We start from the raw sequence: 27,736 nt of genomic DNA on the forward strand, positions 1-27,736 counted from the left end.
TGTATGTGTATGGGGGATGAAGTGTTGTTTTGACGGTCGGTACAGTCCAATTTACATGTATCTACAATAGGCTGTGCAATTTGTACCTTACGGGGGTGTACTACTTACCCTTAAGACTCCAAGAAAATGTTATTCGCTGTTAAATTACATTTTTACAGTGGAATATGTAAAAAAAGTATATTACCCTAAAGACAGGCCAGGAGGATGGAAACTGACTTTATTTAAATTAAAACTTTATTTAAATTAAACAATAGTAGGACATTTAAACCATTTAAATATTTACCAAAAGACTATCATTGTTAATTTCTGTGCCATTATTGTGATCTATATTTTACCACTTGATCAGTCATGGGAATAGTATGGGAGTAGAAATAGCCCTAATTCACACTATGGAGAAAGCAAGTCTCTACAAGTAACAGATAAAGGCACAAACATACTGCAAAAGACATGGATTGAAACAGAAAAAACGTAAAGATTTTTTTTTTTTTTTAGGAAAGCACATGTATATTAAATATTGTTTAAAAATCTTCTATCTTCAAAATTGATACTTTTTTCTTAACTTTTTGTTATTATTTTCTAAAGGAATATTACATTGTTTGTGAGAATTACAGAAATACAGCTATGATCATCTATGGACAGTCATGCAGAACAATATGCAATATTATACAGCGAAAAATGTTGGCATCACGGTTGGGGTCAATTTGATTTAAATACCAGCCAATTCAGGAAGTACATTGAAATTCCATTTCTCTTCACTGGTTTTCAATGAAGAAAATTTGAAATTGGAATTTGGTTTCCATTCTGAATTGAATGGAATTTAAATGAAATTGATCCCAAACCTTGTTGGCATTATGTAAACAATATCCCCAAAAAATTCCTCACAATTTGTTTTCTCTCCATGCTTGTTTCCCTGTAGAAAAATAAGCTTAATGCAATTTAAAGTTTCATAAAATGCAGACATCTGTTAAAGTAAAGTGAATGCATTTCTAACCTCTGATAATAGTTATAAACAATAAAGATACAAGCGAAAAATTATAAATGTGAGATCAAATTTAGACTTGCCAGATATCACTAACAAAAGAGACACAGATCCAATGAAATATCTAACAAACAAAGAAAACAAAAACACAAGCGGGAGAGGAGGACATGACGGTTGAGAATCGGTGATTGTTGGAATAATTCTGCAAGGCTTTTTCTCCCGACGTCTCAGTCTGTTATGTTTGTTTCCATATAGAAAAGTGCCAGTACAGTGTGTCTGCCCACTCTCTCTCTCTCTCCTCCAGGCAGCAGGCTCTCTGGGCTGTACTCCTGGAGGACATAGGTAGGAATAGTCAGCTACCCCAGACATATGGCTGAGCAGATGTAAATTAAAGATGAGATGTGCAGTTTGTCTATTTTTACAGGTGAGACATGCATGGGTTTTTAAAATGTGTCACATCTATGCAGTCGTGCCAAGTCAATCTAACCACCAGAAAACAAATCACACCTCAATCACACCTCATGTATGCCTGGATTTGAACCTTTATTTAAAGCTTTTTCATAAAACTGTCCCCTTTTATTTTTTTGTCAGATGGTCCGGGACCATCTTCAGACAATTGCATTCTCTATCCTTAAAATACAGGATACAATCTTGCTATGTCACAAAATTGTGCAGAACACAGAGTGCTAGTTAATTACCATATTGACTATTAAATAATTTTAACATGGCCATTTAGTGACCAAAAGAGACATCACTAACATTGGATTAGCTGTTTGGTTTTCCATAATCTTTGTGCTCACCTTAGCTCCTCCTCTGGCCCGCCTCCTCTGGCCCGCCTCCTCTGGCCCTGCCTCTAAAAGAGACCACAGTCCTTCAGGTTGTTCTTAATGATGACGTCGGTGACGGCGTCAAAGACAAACTGGACGTTCTTGGTGTCGGTGGCACAGGTGAAGTGGGTATAGATCTCCTTGGTGTCCTTCTTCTTGTTCAGGTCCTCAAACTTGGTCTGGATGTGACTGGCTGCCTCATCATATTTGTTGGCTCCTGAGTAGCGAGAGGTTAAAATGGTAAACAAAAAAACAAGCATTATAACATGTGATGTGTGACTGGACTGTAAGGATTGATTCCTTGATAAACTAATATTAATCAATTATAAGTTGACATCTCTTGGAAATCGTCACTGGCAAGCTCAATATCCAGCTCAATATCCAGCTCAATATCCAGCTCAATATCCAAATCAAATTGTATTTGTCAAATGCGTAGAATACAAAAGGTGTAGACCTTACCGTGAAATTCTTACTTACAAGCCCTTAACTCTACTTCTTGAACTGCATTGTTGGTTAAGAAAATATTTACTAAATAAACAAAATAAAAATAAAAAAGTTACATAATACAATAACCAAAACGAGACTATATACAGGGGGTACCGGTACCAAGTCAATGTGCAGGCGTACAGGTTAGTCGGGGGGGTGTCAATGTAAATAGTCCGGGTGGCCATTTGATTAACTGTTCAGCAGTCTTATGGATTGGGGGTAGAAGCTGTTAAGGAGCCTTTTGGATCTAGACTTGGCGCTCCTTTACCGCTTGCTGTGCGGTAGCAGAGAGAACAGTCTATGACTTGGGTGACTGGAGTCTTTGACAATTTTTTTGGTGCTTCCTCTGACACCGCCTAGAAGTCCTGAATGGCAGGAAGCTTGGCTCCAGTGATGTACTGAGCTGTACGCACTACCCTCTGTGCCGGCTTATGGTTGGATGCCGAGCAGTTGCCATACCAGGCGGTAATGCAACCGGCCAGGATGCTCTCGATGGTACAGCTGTAAAACCTTTTGAGGACCTGGGGACCCATGCCAAATCATTTCAGTCTCCTGAGGGGGCAAAGACGTTATCATGACCCTCTTCACAACTTTCTTGGTGTGTTTGGAGCATGATAGTTTGTTGGTGATGTGGACACCAAGGACCTTGAAACTCTCGACTCGCTCCACTGCAGACCCATCAATGTTAATGGCCCTCCTTTTCCTGTATTCCACAATCATCGCCTTTGTCTTGTTCACGTTGAGGGAGAGGTTGTTGTCCTGGCACCACACTGCCAAGTCTCTGACCTCCTCCCTATAATTGGTCTCATCACTGTCTGTGATCAGGCCTACCACTATAGTGTCAGCAGCAAACTTAATGATGGTGTTGGAGTCGTGCGTGGCCACGCAGTTGTGGTGGAACAGGGAGTAAAGGAGGGGACTAAGCATGGACCCCTGAGGGGTCCCTGTGTTGAGTATCAGCTTGGCAGGTGTTTTATTGTTTACCCTTACCACCTGGGGTGGGCAGTTAGGAAGTCCAGGATCCAGTTGCAGAGGTAGGTGTTTAGTCCCAGGGTCCTTAGCTTAGTGATGAGCTTTTTGGGCACTATGGTGTTGAATGCTGAGCTGTAGTCAATGAACAGCATTCTCACATAGGAGTTTGTTTTGTCCAAGTGAGAAAGGGCAGTGTGGGGTGCGATTGATATTGTGTCTTCTGTGGATCTGTTGGGGTAGTATGCAAATTGGAGTGGGTCTAGGGTTTCTGGGATGAGGGTGTTGATGTAAGCCATGACCAGCCTTTCAAAGCTACCGATGTTAGTGCTACGGGTCGGTAGTCATTTAGGCAGGTTACCTTCGCTTTCGTGGGCACAGGGATTATGGTGGTCTGCTTGAAACATGTAGGTATTACAGACTCGGTCAGGGATAGGTTGAAAATGTCAGTGAAGACACTTGGCAGTTGGTCTACGCATGCTCTGAGTACATGTCCTGGTAATCCATCTGGCCACGGCTTTGTGAATGTTGACCTGTTTAAAAGGTCTCGCTCACAACAGCTACGGCGAGGGTGATCACACAGTCGTCCGGAACAGCTGGTGCTCTCATGCATGCTTCAGTGTAGCTTGCCTCGAAGCGAGCATTAAATGCTTTTAGCCCCTATGCTAGACTTGCGTCACTGGACAGCTCGTGGCTGGGTTTCCCTTTGTAGTCCGTAATAGTTTTCAAGCCCTGCCACATCTGACGAGCGTCAGAGCCGGTGTAGTAGGATTCAATCTTAGTTCTGTATTGATGCTTTGCCTGTTTGATGGTTCATCTGAGGGCATAGCAGGATTTCTTATAAATGTGCGGATTAGTGTCCAGCTCCTTGAAAGCAGCAGCTCTATCCTTTAGCTCAGTGCGGATGTTGCCTGTAATCCATGGCTTCTGGTTGGGATATGTACGTACGATCCCTGTGGGGACAACATCGTCAATGCACTTATTGATGAAGCCGGTGACTGAGTATACTCCTCAATGCCATTGGCTGAATCACGGAACATATTCCAGTATGTGCTAGCAAAAAAAGCCCTGTTGCGTAGCATTTGCGTAGCATTTGCGTCATCTGACCACTTCCATATTGAGCAAGTTACTGGTACTTCCTGCTTTAGTTTTTGCTTGTAAGCCAGAATCAGGAGGATAGAATTATGGTCAGATTTTCCAAATGGAGGGCGAGGGAGAGATTTTGTATGCATCTCTGTGTGTGGAGTAAAAGTGGTCTAGAGTTTTTTTCTTCCTCTGGTTGAACATGTGATATGCTGGTAGAAATGAGGTAAAAGGGATTTAAGTTTTCCTGCATTAAAGTCCCCAGCCGCTAGGAGTGCCACTTCTGGAGGAGCATTTTCATGTTTGCTTATGGCCTTATACAGCTCGCTGAGTGCAGTCTTAGTGCCAGCATCGGTTTGTGGTGGTAAATAGACGGCTACGAATAAGATAGATGAAAACTCTCTTGGTAGATAGTGTGGTCTACAGCTTATCATGAGGTACTCTACCTCAGGCAAGTAATACCTTGAGACTTCCTTAATATTAGACATCACACACCAGCTGTTATTGATAAATAGACACACACCGCCACCCCTCGTCCTACCGGACGTAGCAGTTCTGTCCTGCTGATGCACAGGAAAACCCAGCCAACTGTATATTATCCGTGTCGTATTTGAGCCACGACTCGGTGAAACATAAAATATTACAGTTTCTAAATGTCCTATCGGTAGGATAGTCTCGAACGGAGCTCTTCCAGTTTATTCTCCAGGGATTGCAAGTTTGCCAATAGAATGGATGGTAGAGACGGGTTACACACTCGCTGACAAATTCTCACAAGGCACCCCAAACTCTGCCACCAATATTATGTCACTGTTTCAATTTGCTGCTGCTAGAGCTACTACTGCTGCTGAAATAACTACAGCATCAACAATCACAACTACACTATTTCTCTGTCAGACTGCACTTCAACCTGCTGTACGTTACAGTCCTACAGACACATTGGAAGGGTTCTCTACCTGTGTACTCGGGATAGCAGATAGCCAGGGGGCTGCGTGTAATCTTCTCCTCAAACAGATCCTTCTTGTTGAGGAAGAGGATGATGGAGGTCTCTGTGAACCACTTGTTGTTGCAGATGGAGTCAAACAGCTTCATGCTCTCATGCATCCGGTTCTGGTAGACAGATAGATGGGGAGAAATACTGGGTCACGTACAATTATTCACAGTTGAAGTCGGAAGTTTACATACACCTTAACCAAATACATTTAAGTGTTTCACAACTCGACATTTAATCCTAGTAAAAGTTCCCTGTTTTAGGTCAGTTAGGATCACCACTTTATTTTAAGAATGTGAAATGTTAGAATAATAGTAGAGAGAATGATTTATTTCAGCTTTTATTTCTATCATCACATTCCCAGTGGGTCAGAAGTTTACATACACTCAATTAGTATTTGGTCTCATTTACTTTAAATAGTTTAACTTGGGTCAAATGTTTCGGGTAGCCTTCCACAAGCTTCCCACAATAAGTTGGGTGAATTTTGTCCCATTTATCCTGACAGAGCTGGTGTAACTGAGTCAGGTTTGTAGGCCTCCTTGCTCGCACACGCTTTTTCAGTTCTGCCCACACATTTTCTATAGGATTAAGGCCAGGGCTTTGTGATGGCCACTCCAATACCTTGACTTTGTTGTCCTTAAGCCATTTTGCCACAACTTTGGAGTACGCTTGGGGTCATTGTCCACTTGGAAGAACCATTTGCGACCAAGCTTTAACTTCCTGACTGATGTCTTGAGATGTTGCTTCAATATATCCACATAATTTTCTTCCCCCATGATGCCATCTATTTTGTGAAGTGCACCAGTCCCTCCTGCAGCAACGCACCCCCACAACATATTCTGCCACCCCCTGTGCTTCACGGTTGGGACGGTGTTCTTCAGCTTGCAAGCATCCCCCTTTTTCGCACCAAAGTACGTTAATCTCTAAGAGGCAGAATACGTCTCCTTCCTGAGTGGTATGATGGCTGCGTGGTCCCATGGTGTTTATATCTGCGTACTATTGTTTGTACAGATGAACATGGTACCTTCAGGCGTTTGGAAATTGCTCCCAAAGATGAACCAGACCTGTGGAGGTCTAGAATTTGTTTTCTGAGGTCTTACGATTTATTTTGATTTCCCCATAATGTCAAGCAAAGAGGCACTGAGTTTGAAGGTAGGCCTTGAAATACATCCACAGGTACACCTCCAATTGACACAAATTATGTAAATTAATCTATCAGAAACTTCTAAAGCCATGACATAATTTTCTGGAATTTTCCAAGCTGTTTAAAGGCACAGTCAATTTAGTGTATGTAAACTTCTGACCCACTGGAATTGTGATACAGTGAATTATAAGTAAAATAATCTGTCTGTAAACAATTGTTGGAACAATTACTTGTGTCATGCACAAAGTAGATGTCCTAACCGACATGCCAAAATTATAGTTTGTTAACAAGAAATTTGTGGATATTATGTGATCTAAACATACAAATAAAAACATCTATACCATTTTCCTTAAAGAATTTGGATTACAAATATTTACTGTCCACACTACAACAATAAAATACCTAAATCTTGTAATTTTGTCCTTGAAACATTTCATTGAAATACTACAGAATTCCATTCATTCCTATGGAGGCCTGCTCCTACTGGGGAGTTCCAATATGGCCGACCGGTGGCTTCAAAGCCTCTCAATGGCCAATACATAGAATCAGCAAGGGTTTATTTAAATGATAATGCATGAAAAGCTGGTGTTTGGAGGAAATATTGGCACAGGTGTTGTTAGTCGAGGGCCACAAACCGTGCCATTATATCCTCCAAGGGCATTATCACTTTTATACAACAGGTTACCAACATATTCAAATAATGATTTACATATTATCATTAAAAACATTCATTTGATTATTCTATTCATACTATTTCATCCTTCCACAAGATTTTGTCCTAACACAAATCTAGGGTTGCTACCCAAGCCGGCTGGTCGTTTGTTCTATCGGTTCGGTTGCCAGAGACGCGACCCCAGTCGTTCAGTCTTTTTGTTCTGTATCTATGGACCCAGTTGTCCATTCTAAATGTTCCATTGCCATACCGGCTAGCAACGTTCTTATCTCTTGCTTGCTAGTTAGCCAACTAAAGATAGCATACAGTCATGTCAAACAGTGCCCCAGAATAACAACAGTAGCATTTCAATTTGTTTAAGACGTTTTCTAGTGACATTTATTTGGATCTATAACAATGAGCTAATGAGGTGCAATTTTGCCTGGTATAGAAAATCTGCTCTCTCAACAGGACCCTGTTGTTCAGAGGAGCTAGCCAACAATACAGCTAACACAATTACTTCAATCTGAAGATGGAAAGACTAGCCACACTAAGTTTTGTTTGACCTTTTTTCAATTGACATTTCTTTGTATATATTCATAAAAATGATGCCAGCTGATTCATCATTTAGACTGGATGAGAAATGCTGCATGCCTGTCTGTCTGTCTCATCCCAACTCCCGACACATTCATTACTATGAGACAGCTGGAGATAAAATTTGAATATTGAAACAATGTTGCAAATGTCGGAGAAACAGACAGCAAGGTTTATACAGATCTGTTTATGCAGTGTGTGTTGAAAACTAAATGTTAGGTTAAAAGAAATGTGAGCTAATGTCTAGATGCTTTTTATAGTGGATGTCAAGTTTATAAATTGCCTGGCTGGACTGATGAGACAGTGGTTTGCGCAGTTAGATGGAACAGAGTAAATAGGCATTTTAACGTCATAGATTTAGCCGGTGGTAACTTGTGGAATAGACACAGGCTGGAATGCAATTTTAACCAATCAGCATTCAGGATTAGACCCACCCATTGTATAAATACATCCCAAAGGGCGGCGGACAATTTGCCAAGAGTGGTCCGGGTTAGGGGAGGGTTTGGCCGGGGTTAGGCCGGGGTAGGCCTTCATTGTAAAATAATAATTTGTTCTTAACTGACTTGCTTAGTTAAATAAAGGTTAAATTAAATAAATACAAAATTGGTCACATCCAAAGACATCAACCTAAGGATAAAACATAGAGGTTGCCACAAGGGGGCAGTAACGCCTCATTTTACATCTAGCTGTATAGGGTAGTGGTACAGTATGTCTTTTGTGAATGTGTCTATGGTGAGAGGAAACATATTGTTCAAGCAGACTGTTAAAAATAAATGTATGTTCTGTATAAAAGAAGGACTGACTGAAAGGAAGTAAAACAGGTGAACTCCCATAGAAGTAAACCAATGGCCTATTTGGTCCTAGGAATTTGTGAGCTATAGCATATCAACAAGACTATTGAATTAATGTGGGATCAAATTGTTACACTCTCTCACAAAATGCAGTGTCTGTGAGGTCGGATGGTTCCTCCCATCAAGCATTTGTCCTGTACTTACATAAGTGGTGTATTGATTGGGTGCTTGACACCACAGTGAGGAAAACAAATGGCTCGTTGCACAGAAATGAGATGCTATCTAAGCAGCTTGAACCACTCCACAGGTTAAGTCATCAACTCACACTTCAGTAAGCAGTGTGTGTAGTATATCACATACACCCCTATATAATCAAATCAATCTAATAGCCTATTCCAGTGCACATATCTTGTTAAAAAAATGTAGAGAAGTAATATTTGCTTTATAATAGGTAAGGTATATGGGTGTTTTGGTACCAGATGACCAGTATACGTATGACCAGTTGATAATGTGTGGATCACAGAAATATTGTCTATTTCCAAGGTGTGGATAAGATAGGTAAACTCTTCCTCCTCACCATCTCCTCATCCTCAGCCAGCACCAGGTCATAAGCACTCAGCGCCACACAGAAGATGATGGCTGTGACTCCTTCAAAGCAGTGGATCCATTTCTTCCTCTCTGAGCGCTGGCCGCCCACGTCAAACATCCTGCAGGAGAGAGGTGGAGAGAGGGATGAGTGGAAAGAGAGAGAGCGGGAGAGAGAGGTTGAGATATGTATGAGGGTAAAGAGGAAGAGAGAGGTTGAGAGATGGATGAGGAGAAAGAGGGAGAGAGAGGACGGGGAGATGGATGTGGGTAAAGAGGGAGAGAGAGGACGGGGAGATGGATGAGGGTAAAGAGGGAGAGAGAGGACGGGGAGATGGATGGGTAAAGAGGGAGAGAGAGGACGGGGAGATGGATGAGGGTAAAGAGGGAGAAGAGCATCGGTTTGGAGGAAAACTCTCTTGGGGAGATGGATGAGGGTAAAGAGGGAGAGAGAGGACGGGGAGATGGATGAGGGTAAAGAGGGAGAGAGAGGACGGGGAGATGGATGAGGGTAAAGAGGGAGAGAGGGTGGAGAGAGAGATGAAGGTAGTAACACCGGAAAAGAAAGAGAGAAAAGATAAGGTGAAGTACAGAGAGAAGAAAAAAGAGAGTGTGATAAGGGAAGTACAGAGAGGAGAGAAGTAGAGAAGAAAAAGAGAGCGTGATAAGGGGAAGTACAGAGGGAGAGAAGTTAGAGAAGAAAAAGAGAGCGTAGATAAGGGGAAGTACAGAGCTGAGAGAATTCTAGAGAAGAAAAAGAGAGCGTGATAAGGGGAAGTACAGAGAGGAGAGAAGTAGAGAAGAAAAAGAGAGCGTGATAAGGGGAAGTACAGAGAGGAGAGAAGTAGAGAAGAAAAGAGAGTGTGATAAGGGGAAGTACAGAGAGGAGAGAAGTAGAGAAGAAAAAGAGAGCGTGATAAGGGGAAGTACAGAGAGGAGAGAAGTAGAGAAGAAAAAGAGAGCGTGATAAGGGGAAGTACAGAGGAGAGAAGTAGAGAAGAAAAAGAGAGCGTGATAAGGGGAAGTACAGAGGAGAGAAGAAAAAGAGAGCGTGATAAGGGGAAGTACAGAGAGGAGAGAAGTAGAGAAGGACAAGAGAGCGTGATAAGGGGAAGTACAGAGAGGAGAGAAGTAGAGAATAAAAAGAGAGTGTGATAAGGTGAAGTACAGAGAGGAGAGAAGTAGAGAATAAAAAGAGAGTGTGATAAGGTGAAGTACAGAGAGGAGAGAAGTAGAGAAGAAAAAGAGAGCTGATAAGGGGAAGTACAGAGAGGAGAGAAGTTAGAGAAGAAAAAGAGAGTCTGATAAGGGGAAGTACAGAGAGGAGAGAAGTAGAGAAGAAAAAGAGAGTGTGATAAGGTGAAGTACAGAGAGGAGAGAAGTAGAGAAGAAAAAGAGAGTGTGATAAGGGGAAGTACAGAGAGGAGAGAAGTAGAGAAGAAAAGAGAGCGTGATAAGGGGAAGTACAGAGAGGAGAGAAGTAGAGAAGAAAAAGAGAGCGTGATAAGGGGAAGTCCCAGAGAGGAGAGAAGTAGAGAAGAAAAAGAGAGCGTGATAAGGGGAAGTACAGAGTCTTGAGAAGTAGAGAAGAAAAAGAGAGCGTGATAAGGGGAAGTACAGAGGAGAGAAGAAAAAGAGAGTGTGATAAGGGGAAGTACAGAGAGGAGAGAAGTAGAGAAGAAAAAGAGAGCGTGATAAGGGGAAGTACAGAGAGGAGAGAAGTAGAGAAGAAAAAGAGCGTGTGATAAGGGGAAGTACAGAGAGGAGAGAAGTAGAGAAGAAAAAGAGAGTGTGATAAGGGGAAGTACAGAGAGGAGAGAAGTAGAGAAGAAAAAGAGAGCGTGATAAGGGGAAGTACAGAGAGGAGAGAAGTAGAGAAGAAAAGAGAGCGTGATAAGGGGAAGTACAGAGCAGGAGAGAAGAAAAAGAGAGTGTGATAAGGGGAAGTACAGAGAGGAGAGAAGTAGAGAAGAAAAAGAGAGCTGATAAGGGGAAGTCCAGAGAGGAGAGAAGAAAAAGAGAGCGTGATAATGGGAAGTACAGAGGGAGAGATTTAAAAAGAGAGCGTGATAAGGTGAAGTACAGAGAGGAGAAGTAGAGAAGAAAAAGAGAGCGTGATAAGGTGAAGTACAGAGAGGAGAGAATTAGAGAAGAAAAAGAGATGTGATAAGGGGAAGTACAGAGAGGAGAGAAGTAGAGAAGAAAAAGAGAGTGTGATAAGGGGAAGTACAAGAGGAGAGAAGAAAAAGAGAGCGTGATAAGGTGAAGTACAGAGAGGAGAGAAAGAGAAGAAAAAGAGAGTGTGATAAGGGTAAACAAGAGGAGAGAAGTAGAGAAGAAAAAAGAGCGTGATAAGGGGAAGTACAGAGAGGAGAGAAGTAGAGAAGAAAAGAGAGTGATAAGGGGAAGTACAGAGATTACAAATGCAGGAGAGAAGAAAAAGAGAGCGTGATAAGGTGAAGTACAGAGAGGAGAGAAGAAAAAGAGAGCGTGATAAGGGGAAGTACAGAGAGGAGAGAAGAAAAAAGAAGCGTGATAAGGGGAAACAGAGGAGAAGAAAAAGAGAGCTGTGATAAGGGGAAGTACAGAGAGGAGAGAAGTAGAGAAGAAAAAGAGAGCGTGATAAGGGTGAAGTACAGAGAGGAGAGAAGTAGAGAAGAAAAAGAGATTGTGATAAGGGGAAGTACAGAGAGGAGAGAAGTAGAGAAGAAAAAAGAGTGTGATAAGGGGAAGTACAAGAGGAGAGAAGTAGAGGAGAAAAAGAGAGTGTGATAAGGGGAAGTACAGAGGAGAGAAGAAAAAGATTGTTCTGATAAGGGGAAGTACAGAGAGGAAGAAGTAGAAAAGAAAAAGAGAGTGTGATAAGGGGAAGTACAGAGAGGAGAGAAGTAGAGAAGAAAAAGAGAGTGTGATAAGGGGAAGTAAAGAGAGGAGAGAAGTAGAGGAGAAAAAGAGAGTGTGATAAGGGGAAGTACAGAGAGGAGAGAAGTAGAGAAGAAAAAGAGAGTGTGATAAGGGGAAGTACAAGACTAGAGAAGTAAGGAGAAAAAGATAGTGTGACATTTATTTGGAAGTACAGAGGAAGAAAAAAAGAGAGTGTGATAAGGGGGTACAGAGAGGAGAGAAGTAGAGAAGAAAAAGAGAGTGTGATAAGGGGAAGTACAGAGAGGAGAGAAGTAGAGAGAAAAAGAGAGCTTAAGGGGAAGTACAGAGAAAGAAGTAGAGGAGAAAAAGAGATTGTGATAAGGGGAAGTACAGAGAGGAGAGAAGTAGAGAAAAAAGAGAGTGATTGAAAAGGGGAAGTACAGAGAGGAGAAAGTAGAGGAGAAAAAGAGAGCGTGATAAGGGGAAGTACAGAGAGGAGAGAAGTAGAGGAGAAAAAGAAGCGTGATAAGGGGAAGTACAGAGAGGAGAGAAGTAGAGAAGAAAAAGAGAGTGTGATAAGGGGAAGTACAGAGGAGAGAAGAAAAAGAGAGTGTGATAAGGGGAAGTACAGAGGAGAGAAGAAAAAGAGAGTGTGATAAGGGGAAGTACAGAGAGGAGAGAAGTAGAGAAAAAAAGAGAGCGTGATAAGGGGAAGTACAGAGAGGAGAGAAGTAGAGAAGAAAAAGAGAGCGTGATAAGGGGAAGTACAGAGAGGAGAGAAGTAGAGAAGAAAAAGAGAGCGTGATAAGGGGAAGTACAGAGAGGAGAGAAGTAGAAAAGAAAAAGAGAGTGTGATAAGGGGAAGTACAGAGAGGAGAGAAGAAAAAGAGAGCGTGATAAGGTGAAGTACAAGAGGAGAGAAGTAGAGAAGAAAAAGAGAGCGTGATAAGGGGAAGTACAGAGAGGAGAGAAGTAGAGAAGAAAAAGAGAGCGTGATAAGGGGAAGTACAGAGAGGAGAGAAGAAAAAGAGAGCGTGATAAAGGTGAAGTACAGATTGAGGAGAGAGAAAAGAGTGTCGTGATAAGGGGAAGTTCAGAGCAGGAGAGAAGAAAAAGAGAGTGTGATAAGGGGAAGTACAGAGAGGAGAGAAAAAAATGAGCTGATAAGGTGAATTACAGAAATGAGAGAAGTAGAGAAGAAAAGAAGTGTGATAAGGGGAAGTACAGAGAGGAGAGAAGTAGAGAAGAAAAAGAGAGTGTGATAAGGGGAAGTACAGAGAGGAGAGAAGTCAGAGATCAAAAAGATAGCGTGATAAGGGGAAGTACAGAGAAAAAGTAGAGGAGAAAAATTTGCGTGATAAGGGGAAGTACAGAGAGGAGAGAAGTAGAGAAGAAAAAGAGAGTTGATAAGGGGAAGTACAGAGAGGAGAGAAGTAGAGGAGAAAAAGAGAGTGTGATAAGGGGAAGTACAGAGAGGAGAGAAGTAGAGGAGAAAAAGAGAGCGTGATAAGGGGAAGTACAGAGAGGAGAGAAGTAGAGAGAAAAAGAGAGCGTGATAAGGGGAAGTACAGAGAGGAGAGAAGTAGAGGAGAAAAAGAGAGTGTGATAAGGGGAATACAGAGAGGAGAGAAGTAGTGAAGAAAAAGAGAGTGTGATAAGGGGATGTACAGAGAGGAGAGAAGTAGAGGAGAAAAAGAGAGTGTGATGGGGAAGAAAGAGGAGAGAGTAGAGGAGAAAAAGAGAGCATGATAAGGGGAAGTACAGAGAGGAGAGAAGTAGAGGAGAAAAAGAGAGCGTGATAAGGGGAAGTACAGAGAGGAGAGAAGTAGAGGAGAAAAAGAGAGCGTGATAAGGGGAAGTACAGAGAGGAGAGAAGTAGAGAAGAAAAAGAGAGGGTGAAAGAGGGAAGTACAGAGAGGGAGAAGTAGAGGAGTAAAAAGAGAGTGTGAAGGGGAGTACAGATGAGGGAGAAGTAGAGAAGAAAAAGAGAGTGTGATAAGGGGAAGTACAGAGAGGAGAGAAGTAGAGGAGAAAAATAGAGTGTGATAAGTAAAGGGAAGACAGAGAGGAGAGAAGTAGAGAAGAAAAGAGAAGTGAGAGGGGAAGTACAGAGAGGAGAGAAGTAGAGAGAAAAAGAGAGCGTGATAAGGGGAAGTACAGAGAGGAGAGAAGTAGAGGAGAAAAAGAGAGCGTGATAAGGGGAAGTACAGAGAGGAGAGAAGTAGAGAAGAAAAAGAGAGTGTGATAAGGGGAAGTACAGAGAGGAGAGAAGTAGAGAAGAAAAAGAGAGCGTGATAAGGGGAAGTACAGAGGAGAGAAGAAAAAGAGAGTGTGATAAGGGGAAGTACAGAGAGGAGAGAAGTAGAGAAGAAAAAGAGAGCGTGATAAGGGGAAGTACAGAGAGGAGAGAAGTAGAGAAGAAAAAGAGAGCGTGATAAGGGGAAGTACAGAGAGGAGAGAAGTAGAGAAGAAAAGAGAGCGTGATAAGGGGAAGTACAGAGAGGAGAGAAGTAGAAAAGAAAAAGAGAGTGTGATAAGGGGAAGTACAGAGAGGAGAGAAGAAAAAGAGAGCGTGATAAGGTGAAGTACAGAGAGGAGAGAAGTAGAGAAGAAAAAGAGAGTGTGATAAGGGGAAGTACAGAGAGGAGAGAAGTAGAGAAGAAAAAGAGAGCGTGATAAGGGGAAGTACAGAGAGGAGAGAAGTAGAGAAGAAAAAGAGAGCGTGATAAGGGGAAGTACAGAGAGGAGAGAAGAAAAAGAGAGCGTGATAAGGTGAAGTACAGAGAGGAGAGAAGAAAAAGAGAGCGTGATAAGGGGAAGTACAGAGAGAAGAGAGAAGAAAAAGAGAGCGTGATAAGGGGAAGTACAGAGAGAGAGAAGAAAAAAGAGAGCGTGATAAGGTGAAGTACAGAGAGGAGAGAAGTAGAGAAGAAAAAGAGAGTGTGATAAGGGGAAGTACAGAGAGGAGAGAAGTAGAGAAGAAAAAGAGAGCGTGATAAGGTGAAGTACAGAGAGGAGAGAAGTAGAGAAGAAAAGAGAGCGTGATAAGGGGAAGTACAGAGAGGAGAGAAGTAGAAAAAAAAAGAGAGTGTGATAAGGGGAAGTACAGAGAGGAGAGAAGTAGAGAAGAAAAAGAGAGCGTGATAAGGGGAAGTACAGAGAGGAGAGAAGTAGAGAAGAAAAAGAGAGCGTGATAAGGGGAAGTACAGAGAGGAGAGAAGTAGAGGAGAAAAAGAGAGCGTGATAAGGGGAAGTACAGAGAGGAGAGAAGTAGAGGAGAAAAAGGGAGCGTGATAAGGGGAAGTACAGAGAGGAGAGAAGTAGAGAAGAAAAAGAGAGTGATAAGGGGAAGTACAGAGAGGAGAGAAGTAGAGAAGAAAAAGAGAGTGTGATAAGGGGAAGTACAGAGAGGAGAGAAGTAGAGGAGAAAAAGAGAGTGTGATAAGGGGAAGTACAGAGAGGAGAGAAGTAGAGAAGAAAAAGAGAGCGTGATAAGGGGAAGTACAGAGAGGAGAGAAGTAGAGGAGAAAAAGAGAGCGTGATAAGGGGAAGTACAGAGAGGAGAGAAGTAGAGGAGAAAAAGAGAGCGTGATAAGGGGAAGTACAGAGAGGAGAGAAGTAGAGGAGAAAAAAGAGCGTGATAAGGGGAAGTACAGAGGAGAGAAGTAGAGAGAAAAAAGAGCGTGATAAGGGGAAGTACAGAGGAGAGAAGTAGAGAAGAAAAAGAGAGCGTGATAAGGGGAAGTACAGAGAGGAGAGAAGTAGAGAAGAAAAAGAGAGTGTGATAAGGGGAAGTACAGAGAGTAGAGAGAGAAGTAGAGAAGAAAAAAGAGCGTGATAAGGGGAAGTACAGAGAGGAGAGAAGTAGAGAAGAAAAAGAGAGCGTGATAAGGGGAAGTACAGAGAGGAGAGAAGTAGAGAAGAAAAAGAGCGTGATAAGGGGAAGTACAGAGGAGAGAAGTAGAGAAGAAAAAGAGCGTGATAAGGGGAAGTACAGAGGAGAGAAGTAGAGAAGAAAAAGAGCGTGATAAGGGGAAGTACAGAGGAGAGAAGTAGAGAAGAAAAAGAGAGTGTGATAAGGGGAAGTACAGAGAGGAGAGAAGTAGAGGAGAAAAAGAGAGCGTGATAAGGGGAAGTACAGAGAGGAGAGAAGTAGAAGAAAAAGAGAGTGTGATAAGGGGAAGTACAGAGAGGAGAGAAGTAGAGAAGAAAAAGAGAGCGTGATAAGGGGAAGTACAGAGAGGAGAGAAGTAGAGGAGAAAAAGAGAGTGTGATAAGGGGAAGTACAGAGAGGAGAGAAGTAGAGAAAAAAAGAGCGTGATAAGGGGAAGTACAGAGAGGAGAGAAGTAGAGAAGAAAAAGAGAGCGTGATAAGGGGAAGTACAGAGAGGAGAGAAGTAGAGAAGAAAAAGAGAGTGTGATAAGGGGAAGTACAGAGAGGAGAGAAGTAGAGAAGAAAAAGAGAGTGTGATAAGGGGAAGTACAGAGAGAGAGAAGTAGAGAGAAAAAAAAGAGCGTGATAAGGGGAAGTACAGAGAGGAGAGAAGTAGAGGAGAAAAAGAGAGCGTGATAAGGGGAAGTACAGAGGAGAGAAGTAGAGGAGAAAAAGAGAGTGTGATAAGGGGAAGTACAGAGAGAAGAAGAAAAAAGAAAAACAGAGTGTGATAAGGGGAAGTACAGAGAGGAGAGAAAGAGAGAGAAAAAGAGAGTGTGATAAGGGGAAGTAGAAGAGGAGAGAGCGTGATAAGAAAGAAAAAGAGAGTGTGATAAGGGGAAGTACAGAGGAGAGAAGAGAAGAAAAAGAGAGTGTGATAAGGGGAAGTACAGAGGAGAGAAGAAAAAGAGAGTGTGATAAGGGGAAGTACAGAGTAGAGAAGAAAAAGAGAGCGTGATAAGGGGAAGTACAGAGAGGAGAGAAGTAGAGGAGAAAAAGAGAGCGTGATAAGGGGAAGTACAGAGAGGAGAGAAGTAGAGGAGAAAAAGAGAGCGTGATAAGGGGAAGTACAGAGAGGAGAGAAGTAGAGAAGAAAAAGAGAGCGTGATAAGGGGAAGTACAGAGAGGAGAGAAGTAGAGAAGAAAAAGAGAGCGTGATAAGGGGAAGTACAGAGAGGAGAGAAGTAGAGAAGAAAAAGAGAGCGTGATAAGGGGAAGTACAGAGAGGAGAGAAGTAGAGAAGAAAAAGAGCGTGATAAGGGGAAGAAAGATAGAAAGTGAGGGTGACATTCAATCTCAGGCTGTGCATTAACATTTCATGAGGTTGTTCTGAGTACAAAGGCAGACAGAGATCCATTAGATACGCTGGACCGTGATAAAAGACTACAGGGCCAACACTGCTACAGGAAGCCCTCAGGGGCCATATGTATCAAGCGTCTCAGGGTAGTGGTACTGATCTAGGTTCAGGTTCCCCTCTGTCCATGCAACCACATTCATTTTGATCTGAAAGGGAAAACTGCTCCTAAATCAGCACTTCTACTCTGAGATGCATGACTTCTACTCTGAGTGTTCAGACGCTTGAACACTGGAGACACATTAGACCAGGGGTGTCAAGCTCAAATACCCAGTGGGCCAAAATGTAAAACCTGAACAAAGTCACGGGCCAACATTGAACAAATTAACCTTTTAATATGGACCCAAACAAGTTTTGCTTTAACATTGAATATGGAACAAGCATCGCTTATTACCATACAATATATCATTTAATAGTGGAGACATGCAAAATCAAATTTCAAATGAAAAAACACATCAATGGCATTCATTTATTAAATAAATCAAATTTAAATAAAAATTGTATGCCTCTTTTCTATTTGCAGCCTTCTGATTTAAATACCAAAATAAACTTTTTCCACTGGCTAATACTTTTACAAATAAAATGATAATAAATCAACCAAACATTCAAGCCCATGCCTTGTAGCAAGAAAAAGTGCATAAAGAAAACGTTAATTATTGCACACTGGTCTAATCTGATGTGCCCAAGCCAGATACCTGGCATCTCTTCTTGGATGCTAGTTCATCAATGTCTGGGCTCAAGCTCTGAGCTGAAGAAATCCTCAGTATCGAGCGAAGATGTTCATCAGTCAGACGTCTCCTGTGAGTTGTTTTGGTCATCTTCATCGAGGAGAAAAGTTGCTCGCATAGATAAGTGCTGCCGAACATGGAGAGCATCTGAGCAGCTTGGGTGCGGAGCTGAGGCATTGTGTCAGGGATGAACCGTGGAAACTGTGCGGCGCCCACAGCATCATACTTTGACTTCAGCGTGTCGTTGCACTGGAGTTCAATCAGCTCCATTTGGATGTTGGTTGGTGCATTTTCCACATCAACTGCGAAGGGATTACTAAGCAGTTCAAACTTGCATTTCTGGGCATCGAAGTCGGCAAATCGCCGGCTAAACTCAGCGGCGAGAACACTGAGTTTTTCAGCAAACTGCGCATGGGAACACGGCGGTAGAGATCTGCGCTTTTATGGATTGGCAGCAGGGAAAATGGCAAGGGTTTCCTTGCAGCATCTGATTCTCCCACAGGCACAGTTTAGTTTTGAAGGCCCTCACTGCAGCGTACATGTCTGTGATGATGCGCCCCCGCCCCTGAAGCTGCAGGTTCAGCGCATCGAGATGGCTCGAGATGACACAGAGAAAGGCCAGCTCACACAGGAACTTTTGCTCCCGGTGCTCTGCTGTATCCTTCCCTTTGGTTTCCAGGAATTGACATATTTCCTCACGCAGCTCGAAACATCTGTTCAGTACTTTTCCTCTGCTTAGCCATCTCACCTCTGTGTGATACGGCACGTCTGCGTATTCCGAACCACACTCCTCCAGAAAAGATTTAAACTGGCGGTGATTTAGACCTTTGGCTCTTATAAAGTTAACTACATGTGTTACTGTGGTCATAACATGTTCCATCTTTAGGGCTTTGGCACACAGTGCTTCCTGATGTATGATGCAGTGGTAAACAGTTAGCTCACCTGCACAGTTCTCTTCCCGCATCTTCTCCCGAACCATGCCCACCAGTCCACTCTTTTTACCGCACATCGCTGGCGCACCATCTGTCGTTAATCCAAAGAGTTTATCCCACGGCAGCTTTATTTCAGTTACACATTTGGAAACCTCCTCAAAGATTTCCTTTCATGTGGTTGTGCCATGCATTGATTTGAATCCTAATAGCTCCTCCGTAACACACAGATTTGAGTCCACTCCACGGATGAAGACTGACAGCTGAGCAGTATCAGATGCGTCGCAGCTCTCATCCACAGCGAGAGAGAACGCAACAAAATCTTTTCCCTTTTCCATCAGCTGGTCATACAGATTGGTGGCAAGATCACATGTGCGATCAGCTACTGTGTTCCTGCTCAGGCTCACGTTTGAAAATGCTTGTTTTTTCTCTGGGCATACGAGGTCACAAACCTCCATCATGCACTTTTTCATGAACTCTCCCTCATTAAAGGGCTGGGCTGATTTTGCGATCTCTGCTGCCACTATATAACTAGCCTTTACAGCAGCCTCACTTTGTGATGTGGCTTTTTTAAACATATTCTGTTGTGAAACCAAACTTCTTTTCATCTCCTCTACTTTCTGGCTCCTTTGAGTCATGTCCAGGTCCTTGTATTTCTATATCTATATCTATATATATATATATATCTATATATATTTCTTGTATCGCTATACACCAAGTCACTTGGCTCTGTCATAACCTCACATGGTCTCTCCTATCATTGCTATGCAGACGACACACAATTAATCTTCTCCTTTCCCCCTTCTGATGACCAGGTGGCGAATCGCATCTCTGCATGTCTGGCAGACATATCAGTGTGGATGACGGATCACCACCTCAAGCTGAACTTTGGCAAGACGGAGCTGCTCTTCCTCCCGGGGAAGGACTGCCCGTTCCATGATCTCGCCATCACGGTTGACAACTCCATTGTGTCCTCCTCCCAGAGCGCTAAGAACCTTGGCGTGATCCTGGACAACACCCTGTCGTTCTCAACTAACATCAAGGCGGTGGCCCGTTCCTGTAGGTTCATGCTCTACAACATCCGCAGAGTACGACCCTGCCTCACACAGGAAGCGGCGCAGGTCCTAATCCAGGCACTTGTCATCTCCCGTCTGGATTACTGCAACTCGCTGTTGGCTGGGCTCCCTGCCTGTGCCATTAAACCCCTACAACTCATCCAGAACGCCGCAGCCCGTCTAGTGTTCAACCTTCCCAAGTTCTCTCACGTCACCCCGCTCCTCCGCTCTCTCCACTGGCTTCCAGTTGAAGCTCGCATCCTCTACAAGACCATGGTGCTTGCCTACGGAGCTGTGAGGGGAACGGCACCTCAGTACCTCCAGGCTCTGATCAGGCCCTACACCCAAATAAGGGCACTGCGTTCATCCACCTCTGGCCTGCTCGCCTCCCTACCACTGAGGAAGTACAGTTCCCGCTCAGCCCAGTCAAAACTGTTCGCTGCTCTGGCTCCCCAATGGTGGAACAAACTCCCTCACGACGCCAGGACAGCGGAGTCAATCACCACCTTCCGGAGACACCTGAAACCCCACCTCTTTAAGGAATACCTAGGATAGGATAAAGTAATCCTTCTCACCCCCTCCCCCTTAAAATATTTAGATGCACTATTGTAAAGTGGCTGTTCCACTGGATGTCATAAGGTGAATGCACCAATTTGTAAGTCGCTCTGGATAAGAGCGTCTGCTAAATGACTTAAATGTAAATGTAAATGTTGTATTTGTCATGGTGTTTCGTTTCATAGTGTCGTCTAATGTTGTACTTCTTACTTACAGCCACGTTGACTCCACAAACAAGACAAACAGGTTTGTCTTTTACATATGTAAACAGATATTCTGCCTCCCACTTGTCCAGAAAGCTCCTGTTTTCTGCCTTTCTTTTCGCCATTTTTGGGAAGGGTTAGCTCGCTGACAGTTGTAGCGTCTATGTTGCTATGACTACTGTCACAGAGGAGAGAGCGTTTCTGGGTCCTGTCCTGATTGGCGCGCGAAAACAGCAGAGCATTATGGGATTCGTAGTATTAGTGGTGAACGCGCTGTATAATACCGGCGGGCCAGCTCTAGTAGTAATTTGGTATTGTCTCGCGGGCCAAATATAATTACCCCGCGGGCCAAATTTGGCCCAGGCGCTGAGGTCATACCCCTGCTTTGAGCTGTGATTAGTGCCAACAACTCAGCCTTTCTATCACACGTTAATGGACATTGATGTGAAGGTAGATTCTATCGAGCTGATCCACTATTCCGCATAAAGCTTCAACCTGCAACAAACTGGGCATTCACAGGCTAGGACATACAAGATTAAGATGACCTAGTTTAGAACTGAGCAACAGGTTTGACTGTCCCATGACACTGTCAACAACCTAAATGTCAATGACTTGGCATGGAATAATCTGTACCCGTATTCTGTTATCATCCACAGTCTTTGACAATGTTCTTGAAATTTCCATTGTGAAGGAATGTTAATTTCCCATGTACAGGTTCACCAAGACCAGTGTGCATTTAAAGGGACTGTGTCCAGTATGCTTCATTAGTTTGAGGTATTCATTTCAGAATGGGTAGTGTGCTGTAATGCGACTGTTGCTGTTCTGCCTCTGTGGGGAATGGACTCAGGGAGAGAGTGGATGGGTCATAGAGAACCATTTTACTTAACGTGCTTCTACACCTGCATTGCTTGCTGTTTGGGGTTTTAGGTTGAGTTTCTGTACAGCACTTTGATATATCAGCTGATCTAAGAAGGGCTACAGCAAATGAGGAGAGAGCATGGACAGTAATGTAAAAACTCTAAAAGGACAAAAGCGCTGACATCTCCGGTGAGTGGAGACTGCAGATAGACATGATTATGGAGCTTAGGAACATGGCAGTCAAAGTGGCAGCCAGTGAGAGACAGGTGGAGGAGCGGAAGACAGAGCTGATGGACCAGAGAGTGGAGCATAATTAAGACTGAACTGCATTTATACAAGGACAAAGTAAAGGAACTGGAGAACAAGATCACTGCCCAAACCACAGAAATGTCCACCATGGGACCCAGACTGGAGGAACAGGAGAGAGAATGCAGGTAGAACAAAGGTAGCATTCTCTGCTGCTTTAAATAATCACCATGGACCCTTCAATACTGATATCTCACTGGTCTACACAATGAAATCACAAACACTGGGCAAGCCTACAGCCCCACTACTGGTATCTTCACAGTCTCAGTGAGAGGAGTGTACTAGACAGAGTATTTGCATTGCCCCCCCCCCTCTGCTACTCTCTGTTATTATCTATGCATAGTCATTGAAATAACTCTACCTACATGTACATATTACCTCAACTAACCAGTGCCCCCACATATCGACTCTGTACCCGTACCCTCTGTACATAGCCTCCCTATTGTTATTTTACTGCTGCTCTTTAATTATTTGTTACTTTTATTTGTTATTTTTTTGTTGTTATTTTTCTTAAAACTGCATTGTTGGTTAAGGGCTTGTAAATAAGCACTTCACTGTTGTATTCGGCGCATGTGAAAAATACAATTTGATTTGACTATTTCAGATTCACATCCATGGATATTAACACTGGAGCACTGGTGAGTGCATTCTTGTATAAGAATGACCCGTGTCTAATGTGGTCGCATCAGACCAATAGCCCTGGAGGCTTTCAGTATCTAACCAATGCAGGGACTTTGTAGCTGGAGAACGGGGAGTTGGTCCATGCGTCTCCCGCCAGGCACACGGGTCTATGGTGATCGTGATAATCACAGCAGCTTCAGTGGCTTCCTGCTCTTCTCTTTGTGAGAAGAACAACACAAGCTCTAAAGACAGAAACACTGCTAGAGAATATGGAGAAGGTAACACTATCTCTCTCCCTCAACCAAATGTCTCACTATTTTAGTATGTCTTTTCACTATCTCTCTCCCTCAACCAAATGTCTCACTGTTTTAGTATGTCTTCTTTTCACTATCTCTCTCCCTCAACCAAATGTCTCACTGTTTTAGTATGTCTTCTTTTCACTATCTCTCTCCCTCAACCAAATGTCTCACTATTTTAGAATGTCTTCTTTTCACTATCTCTCTCCCTCAACCAAATGTCTCACTATTTTAGTATGTCTTCTTTTCACTATCTCTCTCCCTCAACCAAATGTCTCACTATTTTAGTATGTCTTCTTTTCACTATCTCTCTCCCTCAACCAAATGTCTCACTATTATAGAATGTCTTCTTTTCACTATCTCTCTCCCTCAACCAAATGTCTCACTATTTTAGTATGTCTTTTCACTATCTCTCTCCCTCAACCAAATGTCTCACTATTTTAGAATGTCTTCTTTTCACTATCTCTCTCCCTCAACCAAATGTCTCACTATTTTAGTATGTCTTCTTTTCACTATCTCTCTCCCTCAACCAAATGTCTCACTATTATAGAATGTCTTCTTTTCACTATCTCTCTCCCTCAACCAAATGTCTCACTATTATAGAATGTCTTCTTTTCACTATCTCTCTCCCTCAACCAAATGTCTCACTATTTTAGAATGTCTTCTTTTCACTATCTCTCTCCCTCAACCAAATGTCTCACTATTTTAGTATGTCTTCTTTTCACTATCTCTCTCCCTCAACCAAATGTCTCACTATTTTAGTATGTCTTCTTTTCACTATCTCTCTCCCTCAACCAAATGTCTCACTATTATAGAATGTCTTCTTTTCACTATCTCTCTCCCTCAACCAAATGTCTCACTATTTTAGTATGTCTTTTCACTATCTCTCTCCCTCAACCAAATGTCTCACTATTTTAGAATGTCTTCTTTTCACTATCTCTCTCCCTCAACCAAATGTCTCACTATTTTAGTATGTCTTTTCACTATCTCTCTCCCTCAACCAAATGTCTCACTATTTTAGAATGTCTTCTTTTCACTATCTCTCTCCCTCAACCAAATGTCTCACTATTTTAGTATGTCTTCTTTTCACTATCTCTCTCCCTCAACCAAATGTCTCACTGTTTTAGTATGTCTTCTTTTCACTATCTCTCTCCCTCAACCAAATGTCTCACTGTTTTAGTATGTCTTCTTTTCACTATCTCTCTCCCTCAACCAAATGTCTCACTATTTTAGTATGTCTTCTTTTCACTATCTCTCTCCCTCAACCAAATGTCTCACTATTATAGAATGTCTTCTTTTCACTATCTCTCTCCCTCAACCAAATGTCTCACTATTTTAGAATGTCTTCTTTTCACTATCTCTCTCCCTCAACCAAATGTCTCACTATTATAGAATGTCTTCTTTTCACTATCTCTCTCCCTCAACCAAATGTCTCACTATTTTAGTATGTCTTCTTTTCACTATCTCTCTCCCTCAACCAAATGTCTCACTATTATAGAATGTCTTCTTTTCACTATCTCTCTCCCTCAACCAAATGTCTCACTATTTTAGTATGTCTTCTTTTCACTATCTCTCTCCCTCAACCAAATGTCTCACTATTTTAGTATGTCTTCTTTTCACTATCTCTCTCCCTCAACCAAATGTCTCACTATTATAGAATGTCTTCTTTTCACTATCTCTCTCCCTCAACCAAATGTCTCACTATTTTAGAATGTCTTCTTTTCACTATCTCTCTCCCTCAACCAAATGTCTCACTATTTTAGTATGTCTTCTTTTCACTATCTCTCTCCCTCAACCAAATGTCTCACTATTTTAGTATGTCTTCTTTTCACTATCTCTCTCCCTCAACCAAATGTCTCACTATTTTAGTATGTCTTCTTTTCACTATCTCTCTCCCTCAACCAAATGTCTCACTATTTTAGTATGTCTTCTTTTCACTATCTCTCTCCCTCAACCAAATGTCTCACTATTTTAGAATGTCTTCTTTTCACTATCTCTCTCCCTCAACCAAATGTCTCAGTTGTCATTTCTATGCCATTCATTCATTCTGTTGTTATTTTCCTGGAGATGAGTTTCCATAGCTACAGCCAACAGAACAGAGATATAAAGAGGTGACTCTTTTCTTATCAATTGTCTCCATGTATTGTTCATCCCAGACAACGTGTCTGTGAGGCTGTGACGGAAGGTAGATGTCAGTCTCGCGCAGCGCTCTGAGTTTATCTGGAACTTGGTCACTGTGGACTCATGTCAGACCAGACAGACAGACGGACAGACGGACGGGCAGGCAGGCAGGCAGAGACAGGCAGAGGCAGACACACAAACAGGCATACAGGAATGGCCCGATTTATCACCACGTTTCTCATCGTCTATCTGGCTGTTAAAAGCATTGAAGCTGGAATGGATCTCCCATTGTATTTGATGAACTTGTTAAACAGTGTTACATCAGCCTCAGGCTGCTCACAGTCAGGAGGTAGAGGGTGTCTCACAACACTTCCTGGTCAGCCATATGCACATGCCATTAAAGACACGCACATGTAGTACACACACAAACCAGACACTTTGGACATGCAGTCTTCGCTCTTAGAAAAAAAGGTGCTATCTAGAACCTTAAAGAGTTCTTCGTCTGTCCCCTTTGAAGAACCCTTTTTGGTTGCAGGTAGAACCCTTTTGGGTTCCATGCAGAAGCCTTTCTACAGAGGATTCTACATGGAACCCAAAATAGTTCTACCTGGAACCAAAAATAGTTATCCTATGGGGACAGCCAAAGAACCCTTTTGGAATCTTTCTTCATCCACAGCAAGATAAAAACAAGGGGACAGAGGGAATAGACCAGGCCTTTCTATATCTGTGCATTGGATACATTTTGTTTTCTCATTCATGTAATAATGTAATGTCCCAATACACAAAGTCATCCAGATAGAGAGACTGACACTATTCAGGTTTCAGGTTTGTTCTAAGAGCCCTTACTTGAAGTGCAGGTCCTTGAAGGTGAAGTGTGTCTCCACGATGCCAGTGGTCTTCACTCTGGTCCGCAGCACGTCCTGCTGTGTGGGGATGTAGTCTGATTTGGCTATCCTCTCCATTTCGTTCAGGTAGCTGTGAGGACCACACACACAGGATAATGATGATGATGATGATGATGAGGGGCGGCACATACACATTGGCAAGACACACACACACACACATATTCAAGCAGAGGCACTCAAGCAGATACACCACAGCTGTTGTCTATTGTTGTGTTTTAGCACAACAGTGATTCTGGATTGGTTCTGTTTGGTTCACGCACGACCACAGAGTCCATGTGTTCTGTGTTTGTGTATGATACGTGTCTCTCTCTCTCTCTCTCTCTCTCTCTCTCTCTCTCTCTCTCTCTCTCTCTCTCTCTCTCTCTCTCTCTCTCTCTCTCTCTCTCTCTCTCTCTCTCTCTCTCTCTCTCTCTCTCTCTCTCTCTCTCTCTCTCTCTCTCTCTCTCTCTCTCTCGCTCAACTTTTCTCAAAGGGAACATTTCTATGGCAACACACATCACTTCAAAGGGTTTTTACCAGTGATGTATATAAACCCTGGATTGCTGACCAGTGATGTATATAAACCCTGGATTGCTGACCAGTGGTGTATATAAACCCTGGATTCCTGACCAGTGATGTATATAAACCCTGGATTGCTGACCAGTGATGTATATAAACCCTGGATTGCTGACCAGTGATGTATATAAACCCTGGATTGCTGACCAGTGATGTATATAAACCCTGGATTGCTGACCAGTGATGTATATAAACCCTGGATTCCTGACCAGTGATGTATATAAACCCTGGATTCCTGACCAGTGATGTATATAAACCCTGGATTGCTGACCAGTGGTGTATATAAACCCTGGATTGCTGACCAGTGGTGTATATAAACCCTGGATTGCTGACCAGTGATGTATATAAACCCTGGATTGCTGACCAGTGATGTATATAAACCCTGGATTCCTGACCAGTGATGTATATAAACCCTGGATTCCTGACCAGTGGTGTATATAAACCCTGGATTGCTGACCAGTGATGTATATAAACCCTGGATTGCTGACCAGTGATGTATATAAACCCTGGATTGCTGACCAGTGATGTATATAAACCCTGGATTGCTGACCAGTGATGTATATAAACCCTGGATTGCTGACCAGTGATGTATATAAACCCTGGATTGCTGACCAGTGATGTATATAAACCCTGGATTGCTGACCAGTGATGTATATAAACCCTGGATTGCTGACCAGTGATGTATATAAACCCTGGATTGCTGACCAGTGATGTATATAAACCCTGGATTGCTGACCAGTGATGTATATAAACCCTGGATTGCTGACCAGTGATGTATATAAACCCTGGATTGCTGACCAGTGATGTATATAAACCCTGGATTTCTGATTCTATGTTTTGGCCATTGAAAGTTTTTGGACGCCACCGGTCGGCCATATTGGCACTCCTCAGTAGGAACAGGCCTCCATAGGAATGAATGGAATTCTACAGCAGTGGAGGCTGGTGGGAGTACATACAGGAGGGCTGGCTCATTGTAATGTCTGTTTGGAATCCTTCCGGTCGGCCATATTGGCACTCCTCAGTAGGAACAGGCCTCCATAGGAATGAATGGAATTCTACAGCAGTGGAGGCTGGTGGGAGTACATACAGGAGGACTGGCTCATTGTAATGTCTGTTTGGAATCCTTCCGGTCGGCCATATTGGCACTCCTCAGTAGGAGCAGGCCTCCATAGGAATGAATGGAATTCTACAGTATTTCAATTAAATGTTTCCTAGGACAAAAATACATGTAGTTAAGTATTTTGTAGTTGTAGTGGTGATGGTAACATTGTACTCTAACAAAAAAATATACTTATATATAAATAAAAAAGAAATATATGTAAATAAAAAAAATACTTATTTCCCTCATTAAAA

At 42.6% G+C, this 27,736-nt stretch overlaps 1 protein-coding gene across 1 annotated transcript in view; it reads right to left on the reverse strand.

Moving 5' to 3' along the window:
• Window positions 1-197: 197 nt before the first annotated feature.
• gnai2b (guanine nucleotide binding protein (G protein), alpha inhibiting activity polypeptide 2b) overlaps window positions 198-27,736 on the reverse strand; it is a 148,129-nt gene continuing 120,590 nt past the window's right edge. Inside the window, exons 5-9 of the mRNA XM_046311928.1 lie at window positions 25,770-25,898; window positions 9,091-9,220; window positions 5,298-5,451; window positions 1,780-2,023; window positions 198-1,308 (exon numbers count right to left, since the gene is read on the reverse strand). Of these exons, the coding sequence (XP_046167884.1) occupies window positions 1,833-2,023; window positions 5,298-5,451; window positions 9,091-9,220; window positions 25,770-25,898 (604 nt within the window). The 3' untranslated portion in view covers window positions 198-1,308; window positions 1,780-1,832. The remainder of the gene's footprint in view (window positions 1,309-1,779; window positions 2,024-5,297; window positions 5,452-9,090; window positions 9,221-25,769; window positions 25,899-27,736) is intronic.

The sequence above is a fragment of the Oncorhynchus gorbuscha genome, linkage group LG18, assembly GCF_021184085.1.
Source record: "Oncorhynchus gorbuscha isolate QuinsamMale2020 ecotype Even-year linkage group LG18, OgorEven_v1.0, whole genome shotgun sequence".
NCBI lineage: Eukaryota > Metazoa > Chordata > Actinopteri > Salmoniformes > Salmonidae > Oncorhynchus > Oncorhynchus gorbuscha.